Below are 26,296 nucleotides of genomic sequence, written 5' to 3' on the forward strand. Positions count from 1 at the left end.
CTGCATGTGGGTCGTTTCCTTTCATCCCTGCAAAGCCTACGCAATGAGCGGCATCTCCACCTCGGAAATTAGGGTCCAGGAGGCCAAGTAATTCCAGGAGCTGGAGGTCTGAGTGGAAAAGTGGTGAGGAGCCCAGGATGGAGACCCAGGTCTCCTGCCCGAGCCTAGGGCCTTCCCTCCGCCCTGCTGCACTCAGCACAGCCCCCGAGCACGGGACCGTGTCACTGCTGGATCAGCCCCGGTTCTTACAACCACGCGGTGCTTGTGGTCAAGTCGAGACTGTGAAAAAGCCACGTGTAAAATCATTTTTCACAAGGTCTTTTGTTTTTTTTTCAAATCATGGGACTGCGTTTACAAAACCTAAAGGAACCGAGCTTCCTGGCTACTGTGCACAAGTGCCGTTCAGAACGCCACCTACCCAAGCCCAGGAAAGCCGCCTCTCGCTTTCCCCTTCGGCTCAGTAACTTCCACAGCCATCGGGATAAACGCATTCTCTCTGCTGAACACGGCGGGGCCTCCAGTCCCTAAACTGCTGCCTCAACACAAGTGCATCAGTGGTGCCTTCACCTGCTTCAACACGAGTGCAGATCATCTTGGACGACGCGCAGGCACGGACGCAAACACTCTGCCCGACGAAATGCCCAGCGACACGCAAGCACGGACAAACGTGAAAACCCTGGGGAAAACGCCACGTTTTTCGAGGTTCAAAAATGGTGGGAACTGTCTGCCTGCACTTCGTTGCTTCCTTTAAGGTCTGTAGGCGGAAGGGAGAGATTGGGAGGGATGATTTCCCCTCCCACGCCCCAGCCCTGCTGGGAAACACTGCCCTAGCCCCCTCCTTCCCCTGAAGCAGGATGCTGCCGGGCAGGTCCATCGGAAGAGAGCTCCCCTTGCCCTTCCCTACGAGTGTCCCTACACACGGGGCCGCCGCTCTGTGTTCAGCCGTGGCCGGGAGATGGCGGACACACCGGCTGTTTTGTTTGGCCTCTCGCTCCCAAGCTTCTTTAACCCCAGAGCCGTCGGCCCTCACCAGGCTTACCCAGGTCTTCCTGAGCCAGGAGGGGTGCGGGGCTCCCAGCTCGGTTCCCACATGCGGCAGGAGGCCCTGCTGCTCCAAGCTCCCCGGGGACGGGGTGAAAAACCACAGCACTCCTGGTACCCGCCCTGGGGTCCTGGCCGCGGCCGGTCCAGGTGTGGCTCCTCCCGCCCACGCGCAATCCCGCCCACGTGCGTCCCCGCCCCCGGCCCCACTCCTCCGGCCTCCTCATCACTCTCGGGCCCTGGAAACTGCATCTGGACTCCTGCGTCTCGGAGGCCACAGCTCCTCCCCCACAGGCACCCTGTCGCTCCTGCTTCCGAACCCCAGGAAGAAAAGGGAAAGAGGGAAACCTACCCAGATTACAAGTAAGTCAGGGCCTCCCACTAGCTGCTCCGATTCTGTCCACTTGGACGTCTTAGAACTGAAAGGTAACGAGGAGTAGGAATGGCTTACGAAGTACTGAATTTCACTGTCATGGCAATCTACGCGTAACGGCCCCAAACAGGAAACGCCCCGAAGTCCACCGACAGGTGAGGGGAGAACCCGAACGCGGGGCACACGAGCGATGGAGGGCGGACCAGCCGCACGAGGAGGAGCGACTACTGACGCAGGTGGGAACGTGGACAAACCTCACAGGTGACGCCGGGTGCGAGCGGCAGACGCCCAGGCCCCGTCCTGCACGGGTCCGTGTCTGCCACGTTCCGCACCAGGCGGCACCGGCTGTGCTGGGGGAAAGTAGCACGCAGGCCGCTTGGGGGGAGGCGATGGGAGGTGCGCAGGGGGAGTTCTCCGTGGCGGGGGTACGCGCTGCCGCTTAATTTAGGTGGTGGTTAAGGGGCAGATAAATGGGTCCAAACCCACTGAACTATACACTTAAAATCTGCCCATTTTACTGTATGTTAATTGTATCTCCATTTTAAAATATCTGGGAAACTGTTTTAAACGGGTCCCCAAAGATGAGGAAGCAGCACCCAGAGCTGACGGGGCTTCCGTCTCCTCCCCCCTCCGGCAGCTCTCTGGTGACAGGCGGCGACGGGGAAGGAGATGCAGGGGCTGTGACGGAGCCCAGAGGGCTGGCTGACCCTCCCGGAGCGAAGGCGTTTGTTTGTACCTTCCCTTCTGCTCAAGGAGACGACCTCCAGGCCAAGTGCTCAGGGCGGAGTGAGCGACTCGCACAGGTGCTGTTTATTCCAGGGCCCCTCCCCCTTCTCCCTCACCGTGAACAGCGCCCACAGGCGCTCCCGCCACCATCTGCAGCCACCTGTTACCCGCCCCCTCTGTCACCACCTGGATGCCAGCCGCTGCAGCCACCTGCTTGCAGATCCATCACTCGACAACAGACCCAATGGGCCGGAAAGCACTCTTCTTGCAAAACTGACGTGAAGGACAGAACCACCCGTGTTGCAGCGATAAGAAGCTCTGTCTTCCTGCAAGGACGCCATCGTGGGCGGAGCTGCGTCGCCCCAGTAAGAGCTGGCGAAGTGACTCCTCACCCCGGCGGCTCAGGACGTGAGTGTGGGAGGGAGGAAGGGTCCTCACAGAGAAGATGAAGCTAAATGACGTCATCAGCGTGGGTCCTCATCCAGCACGGCTGGTGCCCTTGGAAAACGCGGAAACGTGGACGCAGAGACACAGGTAGAGGAACGATGACGTGAAGACACACGGGGAGACCAGGTGGAGATGGAGGACTGGACTGGTGCCTCCCCGCCCAGGACGCCAGGGACCGAGGCCGCTCCAGAGGCCTGGACGGACCCTCCCTCAGAGCCCCCGGGGGGAGCCAAGCCTGCTGACGCCCCGGACTTTCCGTCGGACTTTCTGAGGCTCCGGGCCGGCCCCCTCCTGTCACCTGATACGCGAGTGAGTCTGGTCTGCCCCTTGCCCACCCCGTGTGGCCGGGCGCCATCACCCACAGCACAGACGCTGGTGGCCCCGGCCCTCCTCTCCGCCGGCACACGGTCTGTCTTCTAGAAACGGGGGCGGTGGGGGGGGGTGCTGGTGTTGTGGAGGGAGCACAGGTGGCGGAGTGGGACTGACGTGTCTGGGATGCCGGCTTCGTGGATTAGGAACGCCGCGCCCCTGGCCAAGCCCCTTGGCCTCTAAGCCTGGGGTCCCTCACCTATCAGACGCTGATAACAGGGAGAAGTGAGTGGCCAGACCACGGCCGGGACATGTTGCCACGACCTGGCTCAGAAACCTTCCACCCTCTGCTCACCCGCCAGAGACGGTCTGGGGTCCTCTGCACACATGCATACAGCCCCTCTTCTCCCCGATCCCACTCCTCTTGAACCCAGTTTTGTGCAGGTGCCCGCCCCACGTGACTCGGGGAAGGGGCGTCCCCGGCGCGCACAGAGCACCCCCAGTGAGTCCAGGGCAGGTATGCGACCTGAGGGGGTGCAGGTAAGAGAGGAGGACCCACGCTCCAGGCTGCAAGGAGACGCTGTCATTCCCTCTTTCCCAGGCCAGGAGGGGGCTGGGGCCTCAGAGAGCCACCGTCGGGGGCGTCACCTTGCCAACACGAGGACCTCGGCACTTGGCCACGGGCTGGATCGTGTCCCCTCAAAAGCCATCTGTTGAAGCCCTGACCTCCAGCACCTCAGATGTGGCTGAATTTGGACACAAGGCTTTCAAGAGGTGATTAAGTTAAAACGGGTCGTTAGGGTGGGACACAACCCAATACGACCAGTGTCTTTAGAAGAAAAGATCAGGACACAGACGCACAGAGAGATGACCCTGTGAGGACACAAGCAGGAGGTGGCATCTACAAGCTGAGAGAGGCCTCAGTAGAAACCACCCTGCCAACACCTTGATCTTGGCCCTCCAGCCCCCAGACTGTGACGGAAGAAATCCTGCTGTTTCAGCCCCAGTCTGTGGTGCTCTGTCACGGCAGCCCAAGTAGTAGTAGCCTCTCACTGCACAGTGTTAGGATGAACCAGCACTGACGAAGGCCAGGAAGAGACGCAGAAAAGACTGTGGACTGGGGCCTGGCCCATCCCTGACCTCCGGAATGTCTTAAGTTGTCCTGCGTATTTCAGAACTCAGTGTGCTCTGAGGTTTTCTGCTGTTTGCAGCGACAGCATGCCTACTGATGCCCAAGGTTTCAAACCTTCACAGCTCTGCGCCTTATCTCCTCCTGGTTTAAACAAGAGCTCCTTCCCACTTCCTGCCACCCAGGACTGACCCCCGACACACACACTCCACCCCTCCCCACTGCCACCCCCTGCTCAGGCTCCCCCCTGCCCACACTGCTCTCCTTCTCCTCGGTCTCCCGGGACCACCTGATCCTCAGGGCGTGACTCAGAGGCTCTCAACACGGCACTCTGCAAACAGAGCTGCCCAGCAAACATGTGAACGACATACCCTCTGGACTTTGCTCCTGTGGTCTCCTCCCCACGTGAACGGGAACCAGATGAGTTAGGCCACCACCTCCGCTCTACGCACAGATTCCATCAGACTGTGGATCACGGCCTCCCCCTCAACAGGAGAAATTGCCTTTTGGAGACTGAAAAACCTACTCTTGGTATAGTAAACTGAGCCTTTAAATTCTGGTCACCCTCTGCCTGCTCAGGTCATTTCAGTTTCCCCCAAACTGCTGCTGGAGCGAGACCTACAACCAAGGCTCTAGTTTTTCTTTTTTCGCCACCCTCCCTTTAATCACTTGTCTGAGACCCTAGTCAAAACTCTAGTCAAAAGAGGACTAGAGCTACAAATGGGGAAAAACAAGATGGCAGGTGAGAAACTAAGGAGAGAAACCACTGCTTATACTTAAACCACAATTCAATTCAAACCTGTTATCAGCAGACACACAAAAACCAAAAAAAACCTCAAAATACTCTCATAACCTTGATGATATCCATTTTTGAAAAGCAGCTTCTTCTGGGACTTTCCAGAAAAAAAGATTAAAAATAAATCTTCTTTTACAATGAAATAACACAAAACCCTACCCTGGAACCCAGAAGATTTGACAACTGGCCCACCATGCGACAGCTCCAGAAGCTTCCAAGCTGTGCACAGGCCCCAACAAGATGCGTCACCTTCTCACTTTTCTCTACCTCTCACTGGGTGACCGCTGGTTGAGGCATCTTTATTTCCCATGTGAACGTTACTTCTGAGAGCCAGCTAAGACACTCCGCAGCCCCAGAACACTCGGCGAGGTCTCCCCGCTCGCAGCCTTGGATAGTTCTTTCCTAGGGACACCAGGGGGCCGAGCACAGACCCCTGAGAAGGAGGACAGCGAGTGGGACAGACAGACAGATGGCGCTGTGAGCATCTAAGGAGGGAAAGATCTCGCTGGTTGGGGAAGACGGGCAGGTGGGGCCCGGGGTCGGCTCTGGTGAGTGGACAGGCCCCAGGCCAGCAGTTGCAGTGACCGCCCCCCAACAGGCTGACTTTCGGAGGCACACGTGTCATGGGGGATGTCACACTAGGACCACTGCAGGTTCACCGTCTGCACCGAGGGGGGTCGCCCTGATCAGTTACTCTGATACCGTAAACAGCGCTCACGCTCCGTTCCGGCCCCGAGCGCTCGGCGTCTCTGTCCCACAGGGCAGCTCTCGTTGCCTGTCCCTGAAAACACTATCAAACCACCTTAATGGGAATTATGGAAAAGGCTAGTCCGAATTAGAGCCATTTAGAAGATAAATAACTTTTACTTGCAAATAAATGTTTCCCTTTCAAGTAATGAACCATTATTCTAAGCAGAGGTTCAAAGGGCCTATTTAACAAGTGACGGGGTCATCAGCAACATCCATTCGCAGGTAGACCGCACGGATTGGTGCTTCAGGATGTGATGTGCCTGCCCCGGAAGCCTGGCCGCGGGCGGGCGGGCGGAGGCTCGGCTGACGGCACTCGTGCGCTCCGCAGACCCTCCTTCCACGGGGCAGAGCGCCCAGCCGAGTGGTCATTCCTGGCAACTCTGCAGCCCCTGCCCGGCTCACAGGGGAGCCTCGGTCTCAGACGGGCTGAGCCCTGGCCATCTGTTGGGTGGGGTCAGGAAACACAACGAACGTCTACACTAGCTCAGACCAGGACGTCTCAGACCTGGCGCTCCGGACATTTGGGGCTGGATCACCCTTTGCCGCGGGGGGTGGCGGTCCCATGTCGTACCACGTACGGCAGCATCCCTGGTCCCTGCTCACCAGACGTCAGCAGCACCCCTTCGTCCGCGTGACAACCACAATGTTTCCAGACACGGCCACGTGTCCGCTGGGGAAGAACCGCACCACGTGGGGATATCCTAGAACTTTTTTAAACAGCTGGTGCCTGGGTCCTACAGGTATTTCCCCGAGTTCCCCAAGCGAGTCTAGGTTTTCCAGACACCACCCCCGCCCCCAGTCCTAGATCCAGAAAGACCAATTCTGTCGATACGCAGCTTTCATTAGAAGGAAAGACTCTGTGACTAAAAGTTCTGAAAAACACTGGCTTAAAGACATAATGTGCTCCAGAGCCCAGGATGAATTCCAGTTTGAAGAGCTGCTACTTGAGATACATCACACCACCCTTCATGGTCCTCAGCAGCTCCTTGAACCTGGGCTTCAGGCCTGAGTTGACCTGTGATTCTGTCCTCTTTCTATTCTTGCCGTCCTAGAATTAAATCGGCTAACACCCCACACCGGCAGGGCCACAGCCCCCGGCCACCTTCGCCGCGGCGAGCACGTACCAGGGCCAGGTACCCAGGCACAGGGAAAGGCCTGGAGAAGGGGTGGGGTGACCAGGAGGCGGACTCCGGGAGGGAGAACACCGTGTGCAAAGGCTGAGGCTGCCTGAGGAAGGGACGGGGCCAGAGCGCAGGGTCCCGGTGCTGGGCGGTGGGGACAGTGGCCGGAGAGGCAGGCGGCGGGCGCGAAAACCCGCCAACCAGGCCCAACTCCGCCCTAAAGGCCAGGGAGCACAGCGAAAACTGAGCAGGGGGGTCGAAAGAGCCAATCAGCTACGACTTAGGACAAAAGTGCTGGGGTTTGAGGCAAGGGGGGTGGAGGAGATCAGAGACCAGAGGACACGGCCAGTCTTGCTGGTGATGGATCATGCAGGCCTGGAGCCTTGCGGAGATATCCAGGAACAGGCAGAGCTCTGGGGCCGCCCTCCTCAGGCTGTGTGCTGGAACTCAGCTGTTAACGGGCTGAACTGTGTCCCCTCACCCCCCAAGAGACTCTCCTGTGTTGAAGTTCTGACCCCCAGCACCTCAGATGTGACTCTTTGGAGATGGGCCCTTCCAGGGGTAATTCACTCAAAATGAGGTCACTGAGGTGGACCCTGATTGAACAGGGCTGTCCTTGTAAGGAGGGGATGAGGACACAGACACAGAGAGATGACCGTGTGAGGACACAGGGAAGAGGTGGTGTCTACAAGCCCAGGAGAGGGGCCTCGGAGGAACCAGCCCCGCTACCGCCTTGATCTTGGACGTCCAGCCCCCAGACTGTGGGGATAAATGTGTGTTGCTTTAGCCGCCCCGTCTGTGGGGCTTGTTTCTCGGCCCATAAGGAGCTAAGACAGCGGGGAACGACCTTAACGGGTGAGTGATGAAAAGGATTCTCGCAGGAGACCAGGAGGAGAGCCGCTAGGAGACAGATGGGAAGTCCAGGCAGCGCACCTGTCCTGATACAGCTGAGGACTGAATGGCCACCGCTAAGGCCACAGACAGGTCGCCTGACGTCCCTGAAGCCGTCTGCGGATCTGGTATCACCAGCCTGACTCGGCTGTGGCACCGAGACCCCGAGGCCCGGGCGAGGCGGGGACCAGGCAGAGCCGGCACCTCCCAAGGGCAGACACGTCGAGAGGGACAGGCCCTTGGTCAGAAGCCCTGGGAGGGGCCACGGCCATGGTTTTCGAGGGTGGAGGACGGATGGAAGGGCTGGGGGACCCCGAGGACGCGGCGTGGATAGCTGGGCGGCACTGCTCCCCGGCCCCCCGGACGGTGAGCACAGGCCTCCCCAGGTGTGTTCACCTCTGTGCCCCATGCCTCAGCTCCCGCCCCACAGCACGCCCAGAGCCCTCCATCTGACACTGGTCTCGGCTGTACCAGGAGCTCCTTCTCTGGGCACAGACGAGCTTCCGTCCACCTGGGTCACTCCCCGGGCCGGAGCAAGGCCTGCCACGGAGCAGATGTCCCGAGAGCGGAAGCAGGGCAGGCTCAACACAGGCGGTGTGGGGTCGCCCGATGGGGAGGGGCTGTGTGTCACTGTCCTCAAAGCGTAGGGCAGCAGCTATGTTCACAGCAGCCCTGTGACAAGAACCTCAAGGAGGGAGCCACCCAAGTGTCCACTGACGGATGATGGACAAACAAAAGTGGTGTAAACACAATGGAATATTACTGTTCAGTCGTAAAAAGGAAGGAAATCTGGACACGGGCTACAGCGTGGATGAACCACATGAGGCTCAGTGAACTAAGCCGGTCACAAAAGGACAAAAAATGGTTTCACTTATAGGAGGGGTTGAAAGTAGTCAAACTCACAGAGACAGAAACTAGATGGTGCGGGCTGGGGGCCGGGGTGGGGGAGAAGGGGAGTTAGTGTTTAATGGGGACAGAGGTTCAGTTTGGGAAGATGGAAAAGTTCTGGAAAGGATGGAGGTGATGGTTGCACAACGCTGAGAATGTACTTAATCCTGCTGAGCTGTGCACTTACAAATGCTTAAAATGGTCAGTTTCATGTTATGTATACTTTACCACAGTTACACAAACATTTTTTTAAGATGGACAAAAACTTTGTGTTTGCTGCAAATGCTCATCTATATCCATTTGGGAACAGTGGAGTTCCTTAGGATGAAGCAATCAAGGGTGCCCAATTTGTAAAGCATCTTTTAAACACACAGGAAAAGCAGCTTTTAATCTAATCTGGGAGGAAACAGTCTGTAGTGCAAATTATGGGGCTGAGTGCCTAAGCATCCATAATTTAATATGACCCCTGGGAGGCTTCTGGCTGGTTTACAGCACACTGTCTCCTTTGCGCTTATTCTTTATTTTTTTTAAGTTTTAGTTTTGGCTGCATTGGGTCTTCATTGCTGCACGCAGGCTTTCTCTAGTTGCAGCGAGCGGGGGCTACTCTTCGTTGCGGTGCATGGGCTTCTCATTGCGGTGGCTTCTCTTGTTGCGGAGCACGGGCTCTAGGTGCCTGGGCTTCAGTAGTTGTGGCACGTGGGCTCACAACTACTGAAGGAGTAGTGACAGGCAGTGGGTGGCGGTCCCCAGGAGCAGGGCCCAGCTCAGAAGGGCGGCATGTGGCTTAATGCTCTGCCTGTGGCTCGCAGGCTCTAGAGCACAGGCTCAGTAGTTGTGGCACACAGGCTCAGCAGTTGTGGCTCACGGGCTCTAGAGCGCAGGCTCAGTAGTTGTGGCGCATGGGCTTAGTTGCTCTGTGGCACGTGGGATCTTCCCAGGCCAGGGCTCGAACCCTTGTCCCCTGCATTGGCAGGTGGATTCCCAACCACTGCGCCACCAGGGAAGCCCTACACTTAGTCTTTAAATTTTGCTAAGAAATAAAGTGTGACTATCACGCTAGCAGGAGGATTAAGTTATACAAAGACTGACCCTCTTCCCCACTTAAAAAAAAAAAAAAAAAAAAAAGGCTGATAAACACTTAACCAGCATTCTTATGACTTGACATTCCTTCCCACAGGCTCCTGTGACTCAGCTATGGGTTCACTGCTCAGATAAGAAAACTGTCTCATTTCTGGAGCAGGGTTTCCAATGTAAGAAGCCTCCTGGCTCCTTGGTGCCACTGCAGGTCCTAATCTAACTATACACCCAGAACTAAACCGGTTAGGGCTGTGCCTCTGCAAAACAGGCCCTGCAAAAGTGAGTTATACTTTCACTGCAAGGAACCGAGAAAAAGACACAGCAAAGGAGTGGAGAAGCAGAAGGACGTGAAATCGGGAAGAAGACGCAGAAAGGCGCGGGGAACACTTGCTGAGCTTTGCAGTGGTGACACCGGCTCTGTGAACGGTGACAGGCAGCGGGGGGCGGTCCCCAGGAACAGGGCCCAGCTCAGAAGGGCCGCATGTGGCTTAACGCTCTGCGGCTGCCGTCTCGATCTTGGGAATCATTTACGAACAAGGGGCCCTGCATTTTCATCTTGCACTGGGGTACCACAAGTTTCGTGGCTGGTCCTGACTGGAAGAAAGGTTTGGAGAGACCAGGAGACCCGCCCTGAGTGGGGCAGGGGGTGGGGCAACGCTTTGCTGCGTGTTTCAGCGTCTGCCCAGGGGCTCGCTCCAAGCCCCCTCTGATCTGGAGCTAATAGCTGAGGGCATCTATACCTATTTCCAGAAAAGAAGCCTCAGGAGGGGTGTTCCTGCCAATTCCACACTAAGCTTAAGGAGCCGGGTAAGTTCCACCCTGAGTCTTTGAGAAGAAAAAGAGTACTTTGTCTAAAGCATTTAAGGGTTAAATCATCAATATTCATTTATCCTCCATTAACTGCCAAAAAGATCCATCTCTAGTCTCTTCCACCCCCCATTGAAAAACAGCTACTGCTGCCCCCCACCCCATGGTCTGCAGGGGTCCCCCCGCCCTGGGTAACTACACGCTGTGCTCTGAAACCCGCCTGCCCTGCCCCAGCTGGACATCGGAATTGCGCCCAGGAATCTGGTGTTGGACAGAGGGGTGCTGGCCTCTGCCTGACCAGGGACCAGGTGAGCAAAAGCCAGTCTGGACGGGGGTGGGGAAGCTGATCTCAAGAGAAACTGATGCGGCTTCCAAAAGGGCTCTGAAACAACCCGTCCCACTTTCTGGTCTCAGATCCCAGCCTAGGTTTCCTGAGCCATCCCTGCATCTTTCCTGTCAATTTCTTTTCTATTTTTGTTAATTAATGTAATTTGGAATTTGTTTTCATTACTTGCAACCAAACGAGTCCTGAGAAGAGAGGGTTTGACAGCATGTCATACAGTGCAAGTGATGACCTGAGAGCCCGCTGGCGGTGTTCTATTTCACAACGACTTGTTGTAGGGGAAATCCACTTAAATCAGCCCATAACCCTGCCCCCTTTCCCAGAAATGCAGGCTTGTGAATCTCTAGGCCACTTGTCTCAGGGGTGGTCAGCCCGTATGTAATGACCAGCGCTGGGTAAACGTTGAGAGAAGCAGAGACCACAGAGCCAAGTCTGTGGACCACGGAGGTCAGGGTCAATGCCTCCTACAGACCCAGCAGGGACAACACTCCAGGTGGGCAGAGGCCTCTCTACAGAGCCTGGCCCTTCCCCCGTTTGTACCTGCCCTGAAGGCAGCTCCCTGATGCCTGCGGTCAAGGCTCGGGTTACCCTCTGCCCCCCTTTACAATTCCACTTTCTCTCCAATCCGCTTCCCCCCAGCACAGCTAATCCAGACTTCTAACTCGGTAGACGGTCCTCCATCGAAGGGCACGGACTCAGATGTCTGGCCCACGACCTCGGTGGAGGTGGAGGAGCAACTGACAGAGTACCCCACCTCATCCTGGGCCCCGCCGGCCAGGAAGCCCCTTTCCTTTTCAGATCCCTGAGCCCTGCGGCCAGAGACCTGCTCTGTTTTCACAGGAGAACTCTGAAAACCAGCCAACCCCTTCAAGGGTCTTTCAGACAAACCCCCTGGAGGTCAACCTTGGCGGGACCCCTCAGGCCACCTGCATTGCAGCGTCCCACCTGAAGGGCACACCTGGCTTCCCAGGTCATCAGTTTCTGGGCAAAGGCAAGAGACACCTCGGAACGGCCATGGAATCAACCACCCTTCCAGGTGTGGCCTATCAGGTCCTCCCCATCTAAGCATTTCTGACCTGACTCGTTCAGCCAGTCCTTACCCCACAGAAGAGGAAGAAAGGAATCTGAGATTTCCAGGTGTCTCCTGGAGGGGGGTGTGCGCTCCCATTCCGCCCCACAGCCGCCCTGGAGGGGAGGGGAGGGGAGCCCTGAGCCCACTTTCCCCGCGAGGTGCCTGCAGATGAACGGGTCATAACCCACACCTGCCAAGCTAAAGAGCTCCGCTCTTCTCATGACATCAACGCAGGTGAGCTCAGACACTTCTGGTGAGGACTCGGTGGGTAAAGGGCACACCTCCACTGGGGAGAGGGACAGACACACAGCCAGTGCTGGGGGCACTGCGTGCGGACCTGAAGGATGAACAGGGACCAGCAAGTAGAAGGAAGGACAAAAGGGTTCCAGGAAGTGGGCTCAGAAGGCAGAAGGAGCAACGATTAGGGAAACTGCCCGAGAGGCCTGCACAGCCCACCACAGAAGCCGCAGGTAACAGCACACGGCCACGCCCATCCTCAGGCAGCAGCAGGACCATCTCTGATTGGCCAGTAAAGATGAAGAGAAAGGGCAGGTCCCCCCCATCCCCCCTCCCCCGGGCGGGGCCCCTGGGGCGGAGGCAAAAACACCCTGCAGGGTGAGCAGGTGAGCAATTCTAACCCTACAGCTACGGCTCTGGACACGTCAGTGACCCCCAGCCTCGTTCTCCTCCCTGAACTGAACTCTGGACTCGAAGGTAACACCACAGCTCGCTGTGCCCAGGGCACACTTTTACCTACACTGGGTGCTGGGCACAGGTGAAGCTGGTTGAATGAAGTCAGTTCTAGCCGATGGCTTCCCATTTCAGGGTCCTCTGGCCCCATGGAAATTTAATTAGCACCCTCCCCTTTTGAGCCAGAGGGCAAGAGAAGATGCTAGAACCCTCCAGGGCCGGTGCTTCTCCAATCAGCAGCCCGGGAACAGGGTCAGACCCACTTGCCCAAGGCCTGGTCCGAACCTGCTGGCCAGTGGGCTTCTCCACGGCTCCTCCTCAGGCCCCCCCCCCCCCTCGGGCCAGTGGCCTCCTTCCGGCAGAAGCAGGCCCGGCTTCCCCCCTGCCCATCCGTGGGGCCCCAAGCAGGGTCAGCGCCAGCCCCGTCCTCACCCCACGGGCTCTCCCTGGGCGCCCCCGTTCCCTACCCATCCCTCGGCTGGCTGAGTTCATCGTCTCATGGCTATGAGTCACCCCATCCCCGTGCTCCCAGCCACCCTGCACGCTTCAACCCCAGGCTCCCGCAGGCCACAAGGCCCTGCAGATGCCACTCCCTCTCGGAGGGAAAGACACCCCCCCCCACCCCCTCCTCTGCCTCTCTCCTGCTCAGGCCTCAGTCTCATCACTGAGGCCAGTCCGTCTGGGCCAGGCTCTCTGTTCTCTCTCATTTCCCATTCTTTCCACTCACTTAACTCAGTTTGTAATTAAAAAGTGATGATGATTAGTTAAGGTGTGCCTCGCTTGTTAGTCCATCAGCTCGGTGGGTGCTGCGCTGTCTCAGCCTAGCGCTGCATTCCCAACAGGAAGCACAAAGCCTGGCCCAGAATCCGCACTCACGTCTGAGAGAGGGAGGAGGGAGGGGAGGAGAGGTTAGGAAAAAACAGAGGAGTGGCCCAGGCTCACACTCAGTGGCGTGATGATTGCCTAACAACTGTTTCTCGGAAGAAAAACAGACCCAGGTGTGCGGTGTTTGCAGATTTCCATGGTGTAAATGCTCTCACCGTAGCCGGCTCCCAGCTGCCAGCCCTGCATCCTGAATGTGTGGCCCAGCCGGCTCCCGCACCAGGACTGACATTTGGTGCCCAACGTGTTTTTAAGTGACATCAACTTTTGACTCGATCCTGCCTGGGACTGAAGGCCAGAATGAACTGAGACTTGCAAAACAATGCTAAAGACAAGAGGTTTTGCAGCTGGTCCAGAGCAAGAAGATGAAGGAAAGGTGAGACCTGGGGACGAACACTGTCCCCCAAAAGATGGAAGAGCTGCTTAGCAACTGTGCAACTTTCGGTGTCTCCATCAGTGACGACCACACCAGATTCTACGCTTAGGAGCTCGTCATGAGCAAGTCAAAGCCTGTGAGAAATGCTGTTATGCCCACTGACCTAACATTTATTTCCCTTCCTAGCAATTCATCCTAATACCTCAATAGAAGCAAATCTGACACCTACAACACCAAATCAAAAAGGTACTGAGATCCTAAAAATATTCAAAGAAAATGTGTGTTTTTTCCCTAATATTCCAGGATTATAGAAGCCCTAAATCTACCACAAAACCCAGAAACCATAAAAGATTCACTTGACCCTATCCAAACCAAAAGTCTCTGCGTGACAAAAATACCATAAACAAAATCAAAAGACAAACAACAAACCAGGGAAAAACATTTACAAAACATCCAAAATGCTTAATTTACTTTATGCATAAAGTACCCCTATAAATCAGTAAGAAAATAATGCCCCCCCCCAATATACACACAAGAAGGCAAAGGATGCAAAGAGACAGTTCAAAGAAAAGGAAACACAAGTGGCTCAAAAAATTTCAGAGATATTTAACCTCCCTCCTAACAAGAGAATGCAAATGACAACAACGACCAAATACAATTTCTCACATGTCAAACCAGGAGACATTTAAAAGTATGACAACCCCCTGGGTCAGGGAGGGTGTGGGAGTGGGGCCTCACACCTTATGGATGGAAGCGTGAAAGGGCAATAAGATCTCTATGGAGAGCACTTTGACATCTGTCAGAATTAAAATGTAGCCCAGTGTGACCCTCCACTTCTAGAAGTTTCATGTGTGCGGGAGTTTCATTGTATATCATGTAATAACAAAGACTGGAAACAACCGGAATGCCCGCTTGAAGGGTGACTTGTTAAATTATTACACAGAAAAGAGCGAGGGGCTCCCTGTACTGATAGCACCCATCCCCAACACAGGTGAACAAAAGGCCTGAAACAGTGTATACGAGCAGCTTGTGAGAGAAAAACATATAAATGAAAATATGCTTGGAATATTTCTGGAAGGATACATAAGGAACTGGTAACCATGGCTGCTTCCAAAGAGGGAAACTGGAGGCAGAGATGGCGAGAAATGTTACTTTTACTGTTTGCTTTTGGTCCCATGTGATGCATTGTCTATTTCAGTCAGTTTCTAAACACAGTCACTGCACAAAGATGTTCACTGTTGTGTTGTATATAGTAGACACACGAAATAAAACCACACTAGGATGACCTACAGGTGAGTTCTTTCTAAAGATATTCCTATTGCGATGACATTGTAATTATTTTTCACCCTAATTAAATCGTACTGAGTCACTTTAAATAACTTCTCATCTTGAGCCCCAGAAAAAGAATTCAAATTACTTCCTGGGGTATTTAAACAACTCTCAGGTTACTTACAGGATAAAGGCCAGCAATCTGTGAGAATTCTTGGCGAACAGAAAAAATATTAGAAGACTGGAGATAAACAAACATCTTAAATTTCACGTACAGAAAGAGAGTGTTGCTAACATTGATGGTAGGCAAAATTCTAGGGGTTATTCAAGGAAGTGGAGAGCATTAGAAACCAACAAGGGTTCACTCTGAACAATGCAGGATAAACCATGCATATTACTGGGAGGAGTATAAGTCAGCAGAGTTATGTTAAGCACTGATGATCTTTCTACGCGGCTGGGGATAAAACGCAGAGCAATGAACAGCATTTGGAAGTTGAGGACCAACTTTCTGGTCCACTCAAGGCTGGTGAACGGACTTAAAATCAAGACAACACTCAGTGTTAAGACTGCCTCGGACGGCTCAACATTCTTAATCAAAGGAAATAACAGGTGAAAATGTTTTGAAAACTTTATAGGGCAGCACAAAAGAAAGGTGGCGTCATCATCATTATTACGATTTCGAAGGCATTGCAAATTCTGATCAACAAATACCAGGGACCAAGGCAAAAAATAGAAATAAAAAAGATCCTAACAGGAGAGATCTAACAACCCAAAACTAGCAAGATGAAACCTACATGGTACCCCACGTCACACAAGCACAGGCTGAGAAAGCCCTGACATAACGGGATCCCATCGAGGCCCCGAGGCAGACAGATGACATGTCTATGGAAAGCCTTAATGATCGACTGTAAGCTTCATTAGTGAAGTGACCAATGTCTTCTCTTCTGATCAGAACACACAGGCCGTGCCTATTGTGTTCTGGGTGCCATGCTTAAGAGATACATATGCCACGTGGAACCATCAGAATGGCGAATTCTGTCCCGTATGGAAGGACTGAAGGAGCTGGCGATTTCTTAGCCAGGGAAGAAACCAGTACTTGGGTATCCTCAGATATCTGAGCATGTATTATATGAAGGAAAAAGAATCATTCGGAGGAGAGAGCTGCACAAACAGGCATGAGATGACCCGAGTTATGTCCACCAAAAAGCACGACTCTCTGCACGGAAGACTAACCAGCTAATGGGGTTCCGTGCAAGGCACAGCCACGCCAGGGATGCCACCCAGGAGGGGAGAGACTCTTGTCAGTTCCAAGACCCCTTTTAACTATAACGACCTGGGACTCTATCTGCCTTGGCAGTTTCATGTGTGTAAGTGCTATTATAGCCTGTATACTAGACTATACAATATATGATATAGATATTAATGATATATATCTAGAACATATATTTAATATAATGTAATATGTGCCTGGTGGTTCTTCTGTATCCCCCTCCCCATCTAATACCTGGGGAGAGAACAGGCCCTCTATCGCAGGGAGGCACACACCTGCTGGAGGAAGTCTGATGATAAAGATATTGCACGGGGCGCTTCCTTGTGAGGGGAAGGTCGCGGCGCTCAGTGGGGGAAGAGGGTACAAAAGGCAACTTCTCAGACCCTGAACTTTCATCCACGGACAGAAGGAGAAGCCTGCCACTTCTGCTTCCACTTGCAAGCCAAGCTGACAGGCACCTGACCTCTGGAATCAGCACCCATCACAATATGCATTCCACGTCTGTACATCTGATACAGGATCCAGCGGGCACCGCCATCAGAGGAGAAAGCTGGCCTCAGTACCTGCCAAAATGTGCTTAAAAAGCTTTTGAAAGCATTGGTTAATGGAACAGAACAGTCCTTTATTTAGATCTTATTTGTGCTTGAGAATCAATATGTCCTTTTTAGTCTTTATCTTACAGGAAAATGCGTCTCTACCTATTGCCCCCAAGTGTTCACCTCCCGGACTGCCTTGTCAGCTGTATATAACTGACGCACCCCAAGCCATGCTGCACACCCTCGTGCCATTTTTGACCCCCTCGAGTGCTTACTTGGAACACCTGTCCAGCTCTCCAAGGCGCCTCCATAGCCTGCTTTCAAGAACTGTTCTAGCCTTCTCCTCCCACCATCCACGGCACGGTCCCCACCACTGGGACGATGATGCTCTGACCCACTCCTAACTTCCAAGTTGGCCTCCCCTGTGACCCCAGAACAGAGTACCCTCTACACACATCTGCTTCGATCTACATCATTCCTCCTGTACTTTAGAAAGAGGCTCAAAGTATTTGACACGTTGCAAATCCTTACTTTCACAGACATACAAACAGTATTAAGAGAGTCACTGTTCTTAAGTTTTCCGTGTGGTAAACAACAACCAGACATTGACCTCCATCGATGGGAAACAGTCACAGAAACGCCTTGGCAAAGGACAGGCTGACTGACGGGATCAAGGTGAACCAAGCTAGAAGCATCTCCCCATTAACAGCTAATCCAGAGAGTTCCCGGAGGCCAGCTCATTTCTCGCCAGGCTGGTACAAGCTGAAGACAAGGGTCATGATGATGTAAGAGTTTCATCTTACATATCCATGAGGCACAGCTGTTTACTAACACACGTTTGGGGTGGGGGGGAGATACATGCACATAGATTATTATAAACTGTCAAATTTCAGTCTGGCATTTAAACAAAGCATTTCGAACTCTGCCCAGAACTGCCCAGAAGTGGGAGAAAGGTCTACACTTACTTTGAAAGGCAAATTAGTTATTTAAAACACAGAAGGGGCACAATAACACAAGTTGTTTGACACACTGGCATACAATCTCTCTTGTATGTTAAGAAATCCAGAAAACTGTAGATGTCTTAGGCATTGATTTTCTAGCACTGCCCCTTCTCCACCTTTATGATGGCCACATATCTCTCGCAAACACTCCTACTCCATTTCCCAGGATGCAGCACCTCTGCTAGAGGGCCCCCCTGGGCTGGAGCAAGTCAGATATCCAGGTAAAGCTGGCCAGGATCTGACCTCAACGCCTGGACAAAAGGGCTGCTGTGTGACAGCAGGGGTGGTCCCGAAACACCACAAATTCTTAGCATCCTTCCTATACTCCAATGGTGTTTGCTACAGTCCCGAGAAGGCACCTGAGGGAACACTGGGGTGGCGAAGTCCAACGTGAAATACGCCGACCTCTGGGGAGGACTGAGCTTGGGGAAACCGAAAGGGAATCTTCAAAAGCTGTTTGCTTCTCCGGCTACAATTTGAGCTCTTTAGTCAGCTTTAGTCTGTTTCCAAAGCCAGCACTGGATGGCTGAGGCGTGCCCGGAAGAACACCTGGGAATAGGGACTATTCTGGCAGAGGCTATTTCTTTGTGGGAGACTTGGGGACAGCTGGCCCAGCAAAGGGCAGAGCCCGGGGCCAGGCTCCAGCGGGCAGACCTTGAGAGGGGCATCCTCCAGGGCCAGCTGGTGACACATCAGGCCTTGCCCTCTGCGGGCCACCCCTGCCTGAACGAAGTGACAGCTCGAGGGTGGGGGAGGGAAGCTCCAGCCTTTGCAGAGAGAGAGGCGCCCCTTTCGTGTGTGCTTTGGGACAGGAGTTTGGGTGCCAACTCGGAAGGCTAAGGTGCCCCTTGGCGTAGGTAGGCAGGGCCACCGCAGAGGGCTGCCGGAGCCCGGCTTCACACCCGGGCAAACACATCTGTTTGGGGGATGGAAGGACAGCAAGCCCACGTGAGGTGCGAGGACACGCGGGCTCGCACCACTGCGGGGACCCGGGTCTGCACGAGGGCGCGGGGAAGGGCCCGAGGACCGCGGAGGGCACAGCGCTCGGGAGGGGGACGCGGGGCCGGGGCGGTCGCGGCTCTTACCTTGCTGACCACGTTTTGGACCAGGCCTGTGCGGATGCCGTAGTTCCACGCGTGGCAATCACAGTTGGAGGCGTTGTCCCCCTTGTCCGGAGGGGACGGCAGGGGCGGCGCGTCGCCCCCTTCCGCGCCGCTGCCGTTGCCGAGGGGGCCCGCCGTCCCCCAGGCGGCGGTGGAGAAGGGGGTGGTCGGGGGGGTGGTCCAGTTGGCCAGGTCGCCGCCGCCCCACCGGCCCGTGGCCGTGACCCCCGCTGGCTCGGCGCCCTTGCTGTCCCCGCGGCACCAGAAGTTGGGCTGGTCCAAGAGGAAGGAGTCCGAGAACTGGCTGAAGCCGATGAAGAGCGCCGGGATCCAGGTGAGCAGCACAAGGGTCTTCTGGTAGCCGCCGCCCAGGCCCCCGAGGAAGGGCAGCACCGACCCGTCGTAGTCCAGCAACAGGAGGCTCGGGTGCGGGCCGCCGGCGGCGTGCGGGGCGGGCAGCGGCTGGATGTCGCCGCCGCCGCCCGGGCCCGCGCGCCCCCCGAGGGGCGCCGAGGCCGCCGCGTCCCCGGGCGGCAGGGCGCCGTTCTCCTCGGCCGCGGGCGGCAGCCGCCCAGGGACGCCGCCCGCCGCCTCGCGCCGCCGGTCTATCGCCATGGCCCGGGTCCGCGGCGCCCGCAGAGGCGCATAGAGCGCGGCGGAGGCTCCCGCGGGGCCCCGGGCAGAGCGCGCGGGCCCGCCGCCGCCGCCGCCGCCGAGGAGGGCCCGCCGCTCGCAGGGACGCTCGGCCACCGCGCGCGTCACTGCGCCCCCATGGCCGGCCACCCGCGCCCCGGCTGCGGCCCCGGCGGGTGCCGGGCGGAGGGCGGGCAGAGGCCGCGGCCCTCAGCCGCCGCCGCTCATCGGCTCAGAGGCCCGGGCGCCGGCGGCCGAGCCCGCCGCTCTCCGCGGCTCCGCGCCCGGCGCGCGAGGAGGAGGAGGAGGAGCGGCGCCGCGCCTGTGCCTGTGCCTGTGCCGGCGGGAGCCCTGCGGAGCGTGGCGCGGGCGGCTCCGCGCTCCCCGCGCGCCCGGGATGTATTTATCCGACCCCGGCGCCTCCCGGAAGCCGCGAGCTCGATACCAGCCTGCCGCGCCGGCCGCGATCCCCGGCTCGGCTCCCCAGCCTCCCTCCGCCTCCCGCGCCCCGGCCCGCCCCCTCTCCCCCCGCGCGGTGGAGGTAACGCGGCACCTGCTGCGCCGGCTCCTGCGCGCGAGCGCCCCCTCCGGCCCGCCGCGCCGCCGCCGCCGCCGCCGCCGCCGCCGCCGCCGCAGCAGCCGGGGAGGGGCGGGGAAACAGGATGCCCGGCCGCAGGGCGCGAGGATCCCCGCCAGGCCCCGCTCCGCCCCCGGCAGGGAGAGGAGGAGGCGCCACGACCGCGGGCTCGTGAGGCTGGGGGCCCGGAGGGGGCGGCGCGCGCTGAGCGGGTGACCGGGTGGTCCTCAGGCTCGGCTCCCGCGGCGCCGGCTCTCGGTGACCTCTGTTCTCTTCCCAAGTGCCCGCCACCAGCTGCCCGCACCCCACGCCAGGTCCCGAGGCCAAGGGTCGCCAGCGTTCGGGAGCAACCCTCTTGCGCTGTTTCGAGGCGCCGACCCGGTTGATTTTCGAGTCGAGGGGGCGCATTTGCCAATTTCAGGTCGTGGGTGACCCGCAGCGTCGGGTCACCCGCGACCGACCGCAGCACCCACTCCCAAATCGCCATTTCTCGCCCCACTCCCAGAGGAATGCTATGTAAGCACGAGGCCGGAAGGATATATTGCCAACACCGAGTTATATGTACATGACCGTGAACGGTGCTGGTGTTCCCCACCCCCTCCCCAAGATGCATTCCGGTCTCCGGCGGAGCGCACAGGCGCACACGCGGCGGCCGGACTCCCCTCCTCGCCCGCACTCCCGCGCAGACCGCGCTGGGCAGCGCCGTGTGAACAACAGCGCCCTGCGGCAACCGGCCGCCTTCGCAGGTTTCCTCCCGCGCCCGGGCCGGCGGGCCCCTTCACCAGGCGTGCCCAGTGATAGGACCCTTGACGTTCTGAGAAGTTTATTAATGGGTGTCTCAGATAGAGCAATCCATTTCCAGCCTTGTTTGGGGCGGGGTGGGGGGGGGAGTGGGAGAAATGCTTTTGCTTTCCAAAAGAATACACTCTAAGCTGCATATACTGAACGTACTCTTGCATTTCCATTATTTGCTTACATTTTTAACCTGCAGTTCTTTTTTGTTATGGGCAACACGTACTTACAATTTAAAATACTTGCACACCAGAGAGAGAATTCTTTAAAAAGCCTTCTAGCGCCCCGGGCCTTGGAGGCGGGGGAGGTCGTGGACTCGGGTGTGGCTGAGAAGGGGAGATTAGATACGCAGGGGCAGGGGCGCAGGAAACACCAAACCTCCGAGAGATGGGTCTCAAAACCTGCACGTATTTTAACAGTAAGCACTTGTTAGCGTTCAGTATTTCGGTAAAGATTGAAGTTTGCAGGGTTGGCTTTCTGATACACAGCGCTCACTCAGTCCTCATGGGACCCCCAAGAGGTGGGTCTTCAAGATGAAGCTGTAGGGTTAGGGCGTTGCCCACAGCAGAGCCAAACTTCTGGCTTGGAACCAGATCTTCTGACTTTACACTCCAGGATTTCTCCGTTTCAAAAGGCAGGGTAAACAACAACAACAACAAAACCTCAACAAAGCAAGCAAAAAAACAGCGAAAAAATCATAGGAAAGAGTTTTAAAAGACATTTGTCAATATGCATTTTTAGGTGGGAGAAGCCCTAGCCCTGGGGGGGGAGTTTCATTGCCAAGCTGTTATTAGTTCTTGTCTCAAAAAGGTGATAAAAATCCTCAAATGGTACATTCCTAAGATTTGGGGACACACTCGAAATGGTACCCTTTAAAACTCAAGCTAAAAGGAAGCCACATAAGATGTTTGGAATTAGACAGCTGCAGCACTGACCCAGGCATTGTAATTAAATTGCTGATTAGATTAGGGGTTTCCCTAAATCCCTCTTGGATCAATATGCCCCCCAAATCTAGTCAGGAAGATTAAAAGGTAGCAGTTAAACTGGCCTTTAATTTATTAAGATATACCACAAAAAGTGACCTCACGGAGGGACCTAGAGCCAAAAGAGCAAAGAGAAAGAACTGGAAACTCTGATGGCCGCCAGGTTCACTGGCTCCTATACGGCAGCCACTCAGGCACCTGCTATCACATTACCCTAGTCTACTTTCCTGCACTGTAGTTTTCACCAAGTGCTAGTTTTCTTGTTTACTTATTTATCTACTGCCTCCTACCTCTAGACTGTTCCTGTACTCAGCTGTATTTCTGGGGCCTGGCACACGCAAGGCAATATGTATTTGCTGAATAAATGAGTATATCCAGTTACTATCACGGAGTGATGTTATCTGTTGGGATCCTCCATCTCTGTTTACTTTGCTTCTTAAGTCACCAAGCAACCTTTTCATGTTTGTTTAGTCTCTCAAATATAGTGCTCAGATCAGCCAGCAGGAGAATTCACATGATCTTGACAATTCTATGTCTTAGTGGAAGTTATTGTGGTTGGTGGATTAGCTCCCAATGTGAAGTTCTTGTGGGCAGTTATCAGTCTGCAGATGGACGGTTTGTAGGCCAAAAGCAGCTCACAGACTACACATGATGCTTCCAGAAAAATAACTGCCAACATTTGAAAATCGGGAGATTGAACATTTTTTAAGTACATCGCAGAAGTCCTGGCCCTTGTCATGCCGTGTTTTCTTGGAAGGCAATGGAAGGACAGGAGTTCTCCAGCTCGCCTTGTTTCTGCTGGGCACACAGGGATGTGAGTACACGTCATTTGTCTGGCCCCGGAGAACATCTGAGACTGTGACCCTAAATTTATGTTAGTATCCCGAACTCACTGATCTCCATTTCTCTCCCTTTGAAAGCATGTTAAATAATCTGTCTGTTTGTAATTTTCTTAAAATTGAGAAAGTAACAAGAAGAAATAAAAGATACAAACAAATCACCTTTGCACTTGAACAATTTTATTTCCTTGGAGATAGCAGGAGGAAAAAAAATATGTAGCTTACTTCTAAAGTTGACAGAAATCTAATTTTAAATCCTCCATAATTCTGTAAGAGTTAGTTTCAAGGAATTGGTGTCAGGGTTAATTAACTTAAAATGTACAAAGCAATCAAAGCAAATGGATTTCACATTGGTTTTTTTACCTGTATGCTCATGTTTTTTCTTTATACTTGAAATATGGATAGATATATTTAAAAATATCATGTCCTTTTTCTTTTTTTTACTGCAGTTTGATTTCTTTCAAATAGCTATTTGAAAAGTGGGTTATCTTGATTTTTGGAGGATGGGAGAAAGTGATATGAAATTACTTCAAACTCGTGTACACTTGAACATTATTTACATCATTCTTTGCCTTTTGGAATGTTAACTTTGACTAACAAGGAATTTGACATTTACAAAACCTATCATAAATGAAAATGCAAAAGCTATTTTTGTTTTGTCGAAGAAGTAATAAAAATGTCAAAATCTACCCCCCCCCCCCCCCGCCAAAAAAAGAACTACAGGTAATATCTTGAGAAAAACTACTTACTCGTGGAGTACAAGCCAATTCATTCTTCCTGATCGAAAGACCAAGTGAAAAGAATTAACAAAGTGAAGATAAGACTTTTATGCAAAAAGCTATTCAATTGTAAATGTGATTGATAGGGCCGAATTAAAAGCTTGGTTAAAATTTAATTTTGAATGCTTTTATTGAGTTTAAAAACAATTAGTATAACAAATTGATCTAGAATTGGAGGCTGGCTTTTGTTTGCTAAAAATCACAGATGTCACGTTTGCCTTATTGTGGTTAAGAATGTTCATTGTGATATCACTTATATGTAGAATCTGAAATATGATACAAATCAACATATCTATGAAGCAAAAACAGACTCACAGATATAGAAAACAGACTTGTGGTTGCCAAGGGGGAGGGGATGGGGAGGAAAGGAATGGGAGTTTGGGAGTAGCAGAGGCAAACTAGTATACACAGGATGAATAAACAACAAGGTCCTACTGTAGAGCACAGGGAACTATATTCAATATCCTGTGATAACCATAATGGAAAAGAATATGAAAAAGAATGTGTGTGTGTGTGTGTGTGTGTGTGTGTAAGAGTCACTTCGCTGTACAGGAGAAATTAACACAACAACCATGGGGCTGTGTCAAAGGGATAAGCTCCTGATTTGAGCAACAAAATAAATAAAGTCGTGTTGGTTAATAACCCAAAGTATAAAAGAACTATCCCCAGATCCATGCTGATATAAACAAATGATTGAATAAAGAACGAAAGAAATGGGGAAGAAGAGATAAATCTCCCCTGTGGAAGAACTGTAGATACTGTGTGTACGCACATGACCCTCAAGAAGGTGGAGCATTGACTCAACACTCATGAAGTGTGGGCTGCCCACAGTGTTTCCGTCCGAAGAGGACAACATCGGCAGGGACAAGTCATCTTGAGAGCGTGTAGCCTTGACCTGGTGTGATGAGAAGGGCCTTTACCTCTGGGGTCTTCCTCCCCCAAACCCGTAACCCCACTCTAAGCAGGAGGAAAACACCAGGCGAATCCCAGCTGAGAGGTTCTATAAAATACCTGACCAGAACTGAAAACTGCCCAGCTCATCAAAAACAAGGCAAGTGTGAGAAACCGTCACAGCCCAGAGGAGCCCAAGGAGACGTGAAGATCAAGTGGGATGGGATCCTGGAAGAGAAAAAGGACATTCTGTCAACAATAAGAAAATCTGAGTGAACTATAGACTTTAATGAATAAAAATGTATCAGTATTGGCTCATTCGTTGTGACCAATATACCAGACTAATGTAAGATGTTAATAACAGGGACATTAGGCCTAGGGTATATGGACCCTCTCTGTACTATCCTTGTAATCTTTTTCTATAAGCCTAAAAATATTCTAAAATAAAAATTTTAGTGTTTTAAAAACGGTGATTTAATACTCTTTCCAAACACGATTTCATTTTAAGCTCTAAATCAGTAATTTCCCTCTGAATAGGTTCTATCTTTGCGATAATACATTTTTAAAAATTTTATTGACATATAGTTGATTTACAATTTGTGATGATATTTTTAATCAAAGATTTCATGGTTCGGAACTCAAAGTCGATGGGGGAGCAGAAGAAAAAAACAAAAAAAAGAAAAATAAATTTTAATAAAAAGCTTGTTTTAGTAAGTGATTTTTTAAACGACTCCAAAATGTTAAAAAGACACCAACAGCACTAAATGTGCCTGCTGTGGTCCAGTCTCTGGTCTGTCTGCAAGGCTGGCGGCGTAGAGGATGAGCCTTGAGCCCAGTCTGAGGGTCATGACGACTAACTGCTCAGATTCTCCTGTTTTCATTCTAGTTTACATTTCCATCTTTTATCAAGTTTTGATCATTGACCCAGAAATGCACTTATATCCAAGTTTTCCTTTAATTTTTCAGTATTTTTTCCTGCTGCCTTGTTAACCTCAAAGATTCCGTTTCTTTAAAGTTAACATAGATCCTTCAGGGAGGCTGCAAAATTCATGGGTGTGGAATAAGCAGCCGCTTTTAGCGAACAGAATAGAGCGGCCGTAGCCTCCAGGTTATTGGTCTTTGACAAGAGTGTTTCCATCAACCAGAAAATGCTGGGAATATAAATTTAAGGGCATTCAAGTAAAACTGCATTTTCTAGTGTATGTCCCTAAAGGACAGAGCCCTGATGTATATGCCTCAGGAGCCCCCCTGGCTGTCACAGCGCCTGGCACTCAGTAAATATTTTTGGAATGGATGAAGAGTGGGGTGATAGATAGGATTTTGCCAGAAAGAGAAGAGGGAACAGCCGAAGGAACAGCAGGAAGGAAGGCACCGAGGTACAGGGAGAATTACACGTTTGTGAAGGTGTAGGGACCTCATGGCATTTCCATCTTATGATTTAATTATGGCATTTATAGAATAAAATTTGACGATACTCTTTGTGAAATAATAAGAAATATATCTATGGGTCTCTGCCCCTGGTTCCCGGCACAGGGCTCCTAAAACCCTTGTAATTTCCTAAGTGACGAGAACCCTGGGAGCATCTCTTGTTCTGATGATGTGACTGGGTGGGCTCCTGGAAGTGGCTGGTCTCCAGAAACACCGAGCCAGGACGAGAAGCTTGGAATGTCAAGCCACCCTCCGCGTTTCTCTAGAGGGAAAAGGGGCCGGAAGTGGAGTTAATGACCCATCATGCCCACGTGCGGAAGACTCTGTGGGGAAAATCCCGCTAGTGTGGGGTTCAGAGGGCTCCCAGGTGGGTGAGCACAGCCACACGGGGAGGGTGACGCACCCCAACTCCAGGGGGACAGAGGCTCCTGCACTCAGGACCCTCCCAGACCTCGCCCTGTGCATCTCTTCATCTGG

General features: G+C 53.4%; 1 protein-coding gene across 8 annotated transcripts in view; it reads right to left on the bottom strand.

The window, feature by feature from the left end:
* Nucleotides 1–19,566, bottom strand: part of SLC22A23 (solute carrier family 22 member 23) — a 152,310-nt gene extending 132,744 nt beyond the window's left edge. For 2 of the 8 annotated variants that reach the window (XM_059937820.1, XM_059937821.1), the window contains exon 1: nucleotides 18,880–19,566. In XM_059937820.1, coding sequence (XP_059793803.1) covers nucleotides 18,880–19,512 — 633 coding nt within the window. In that variant the 5' untranslated portion in view covers nucleotides 19,513–19,566. The remainder of the gene's footprint in view (nucleotides 1–18,879) is intronic. The other 6 variants (XM_059937816.1, XM_059937817.1, XM_059937819.1 and 3 more) reach the window with 6 other exon arrangements.
* Between the last annotated feature and the right edge of the window lie 6,730 nt (nucleotides 19,567–26,296).

This window comes from Balaenoptera ricei, chromosome 11, assembly GCF_028023285.1.
Source record: "Balaenoptera ricei isolate mBalRic1 chromosome 11, mBalRic1.hap2, whole genome shotgun sequence".
In the NCBI taxonomy this organism is placed as follows: domain Eukaryota; kingdom Metazoa; phylum Chordata; class Mammalia; order Artiodactyla; family Balaenopteridae; genus Balaenoptera; species Balaenoptera ricei.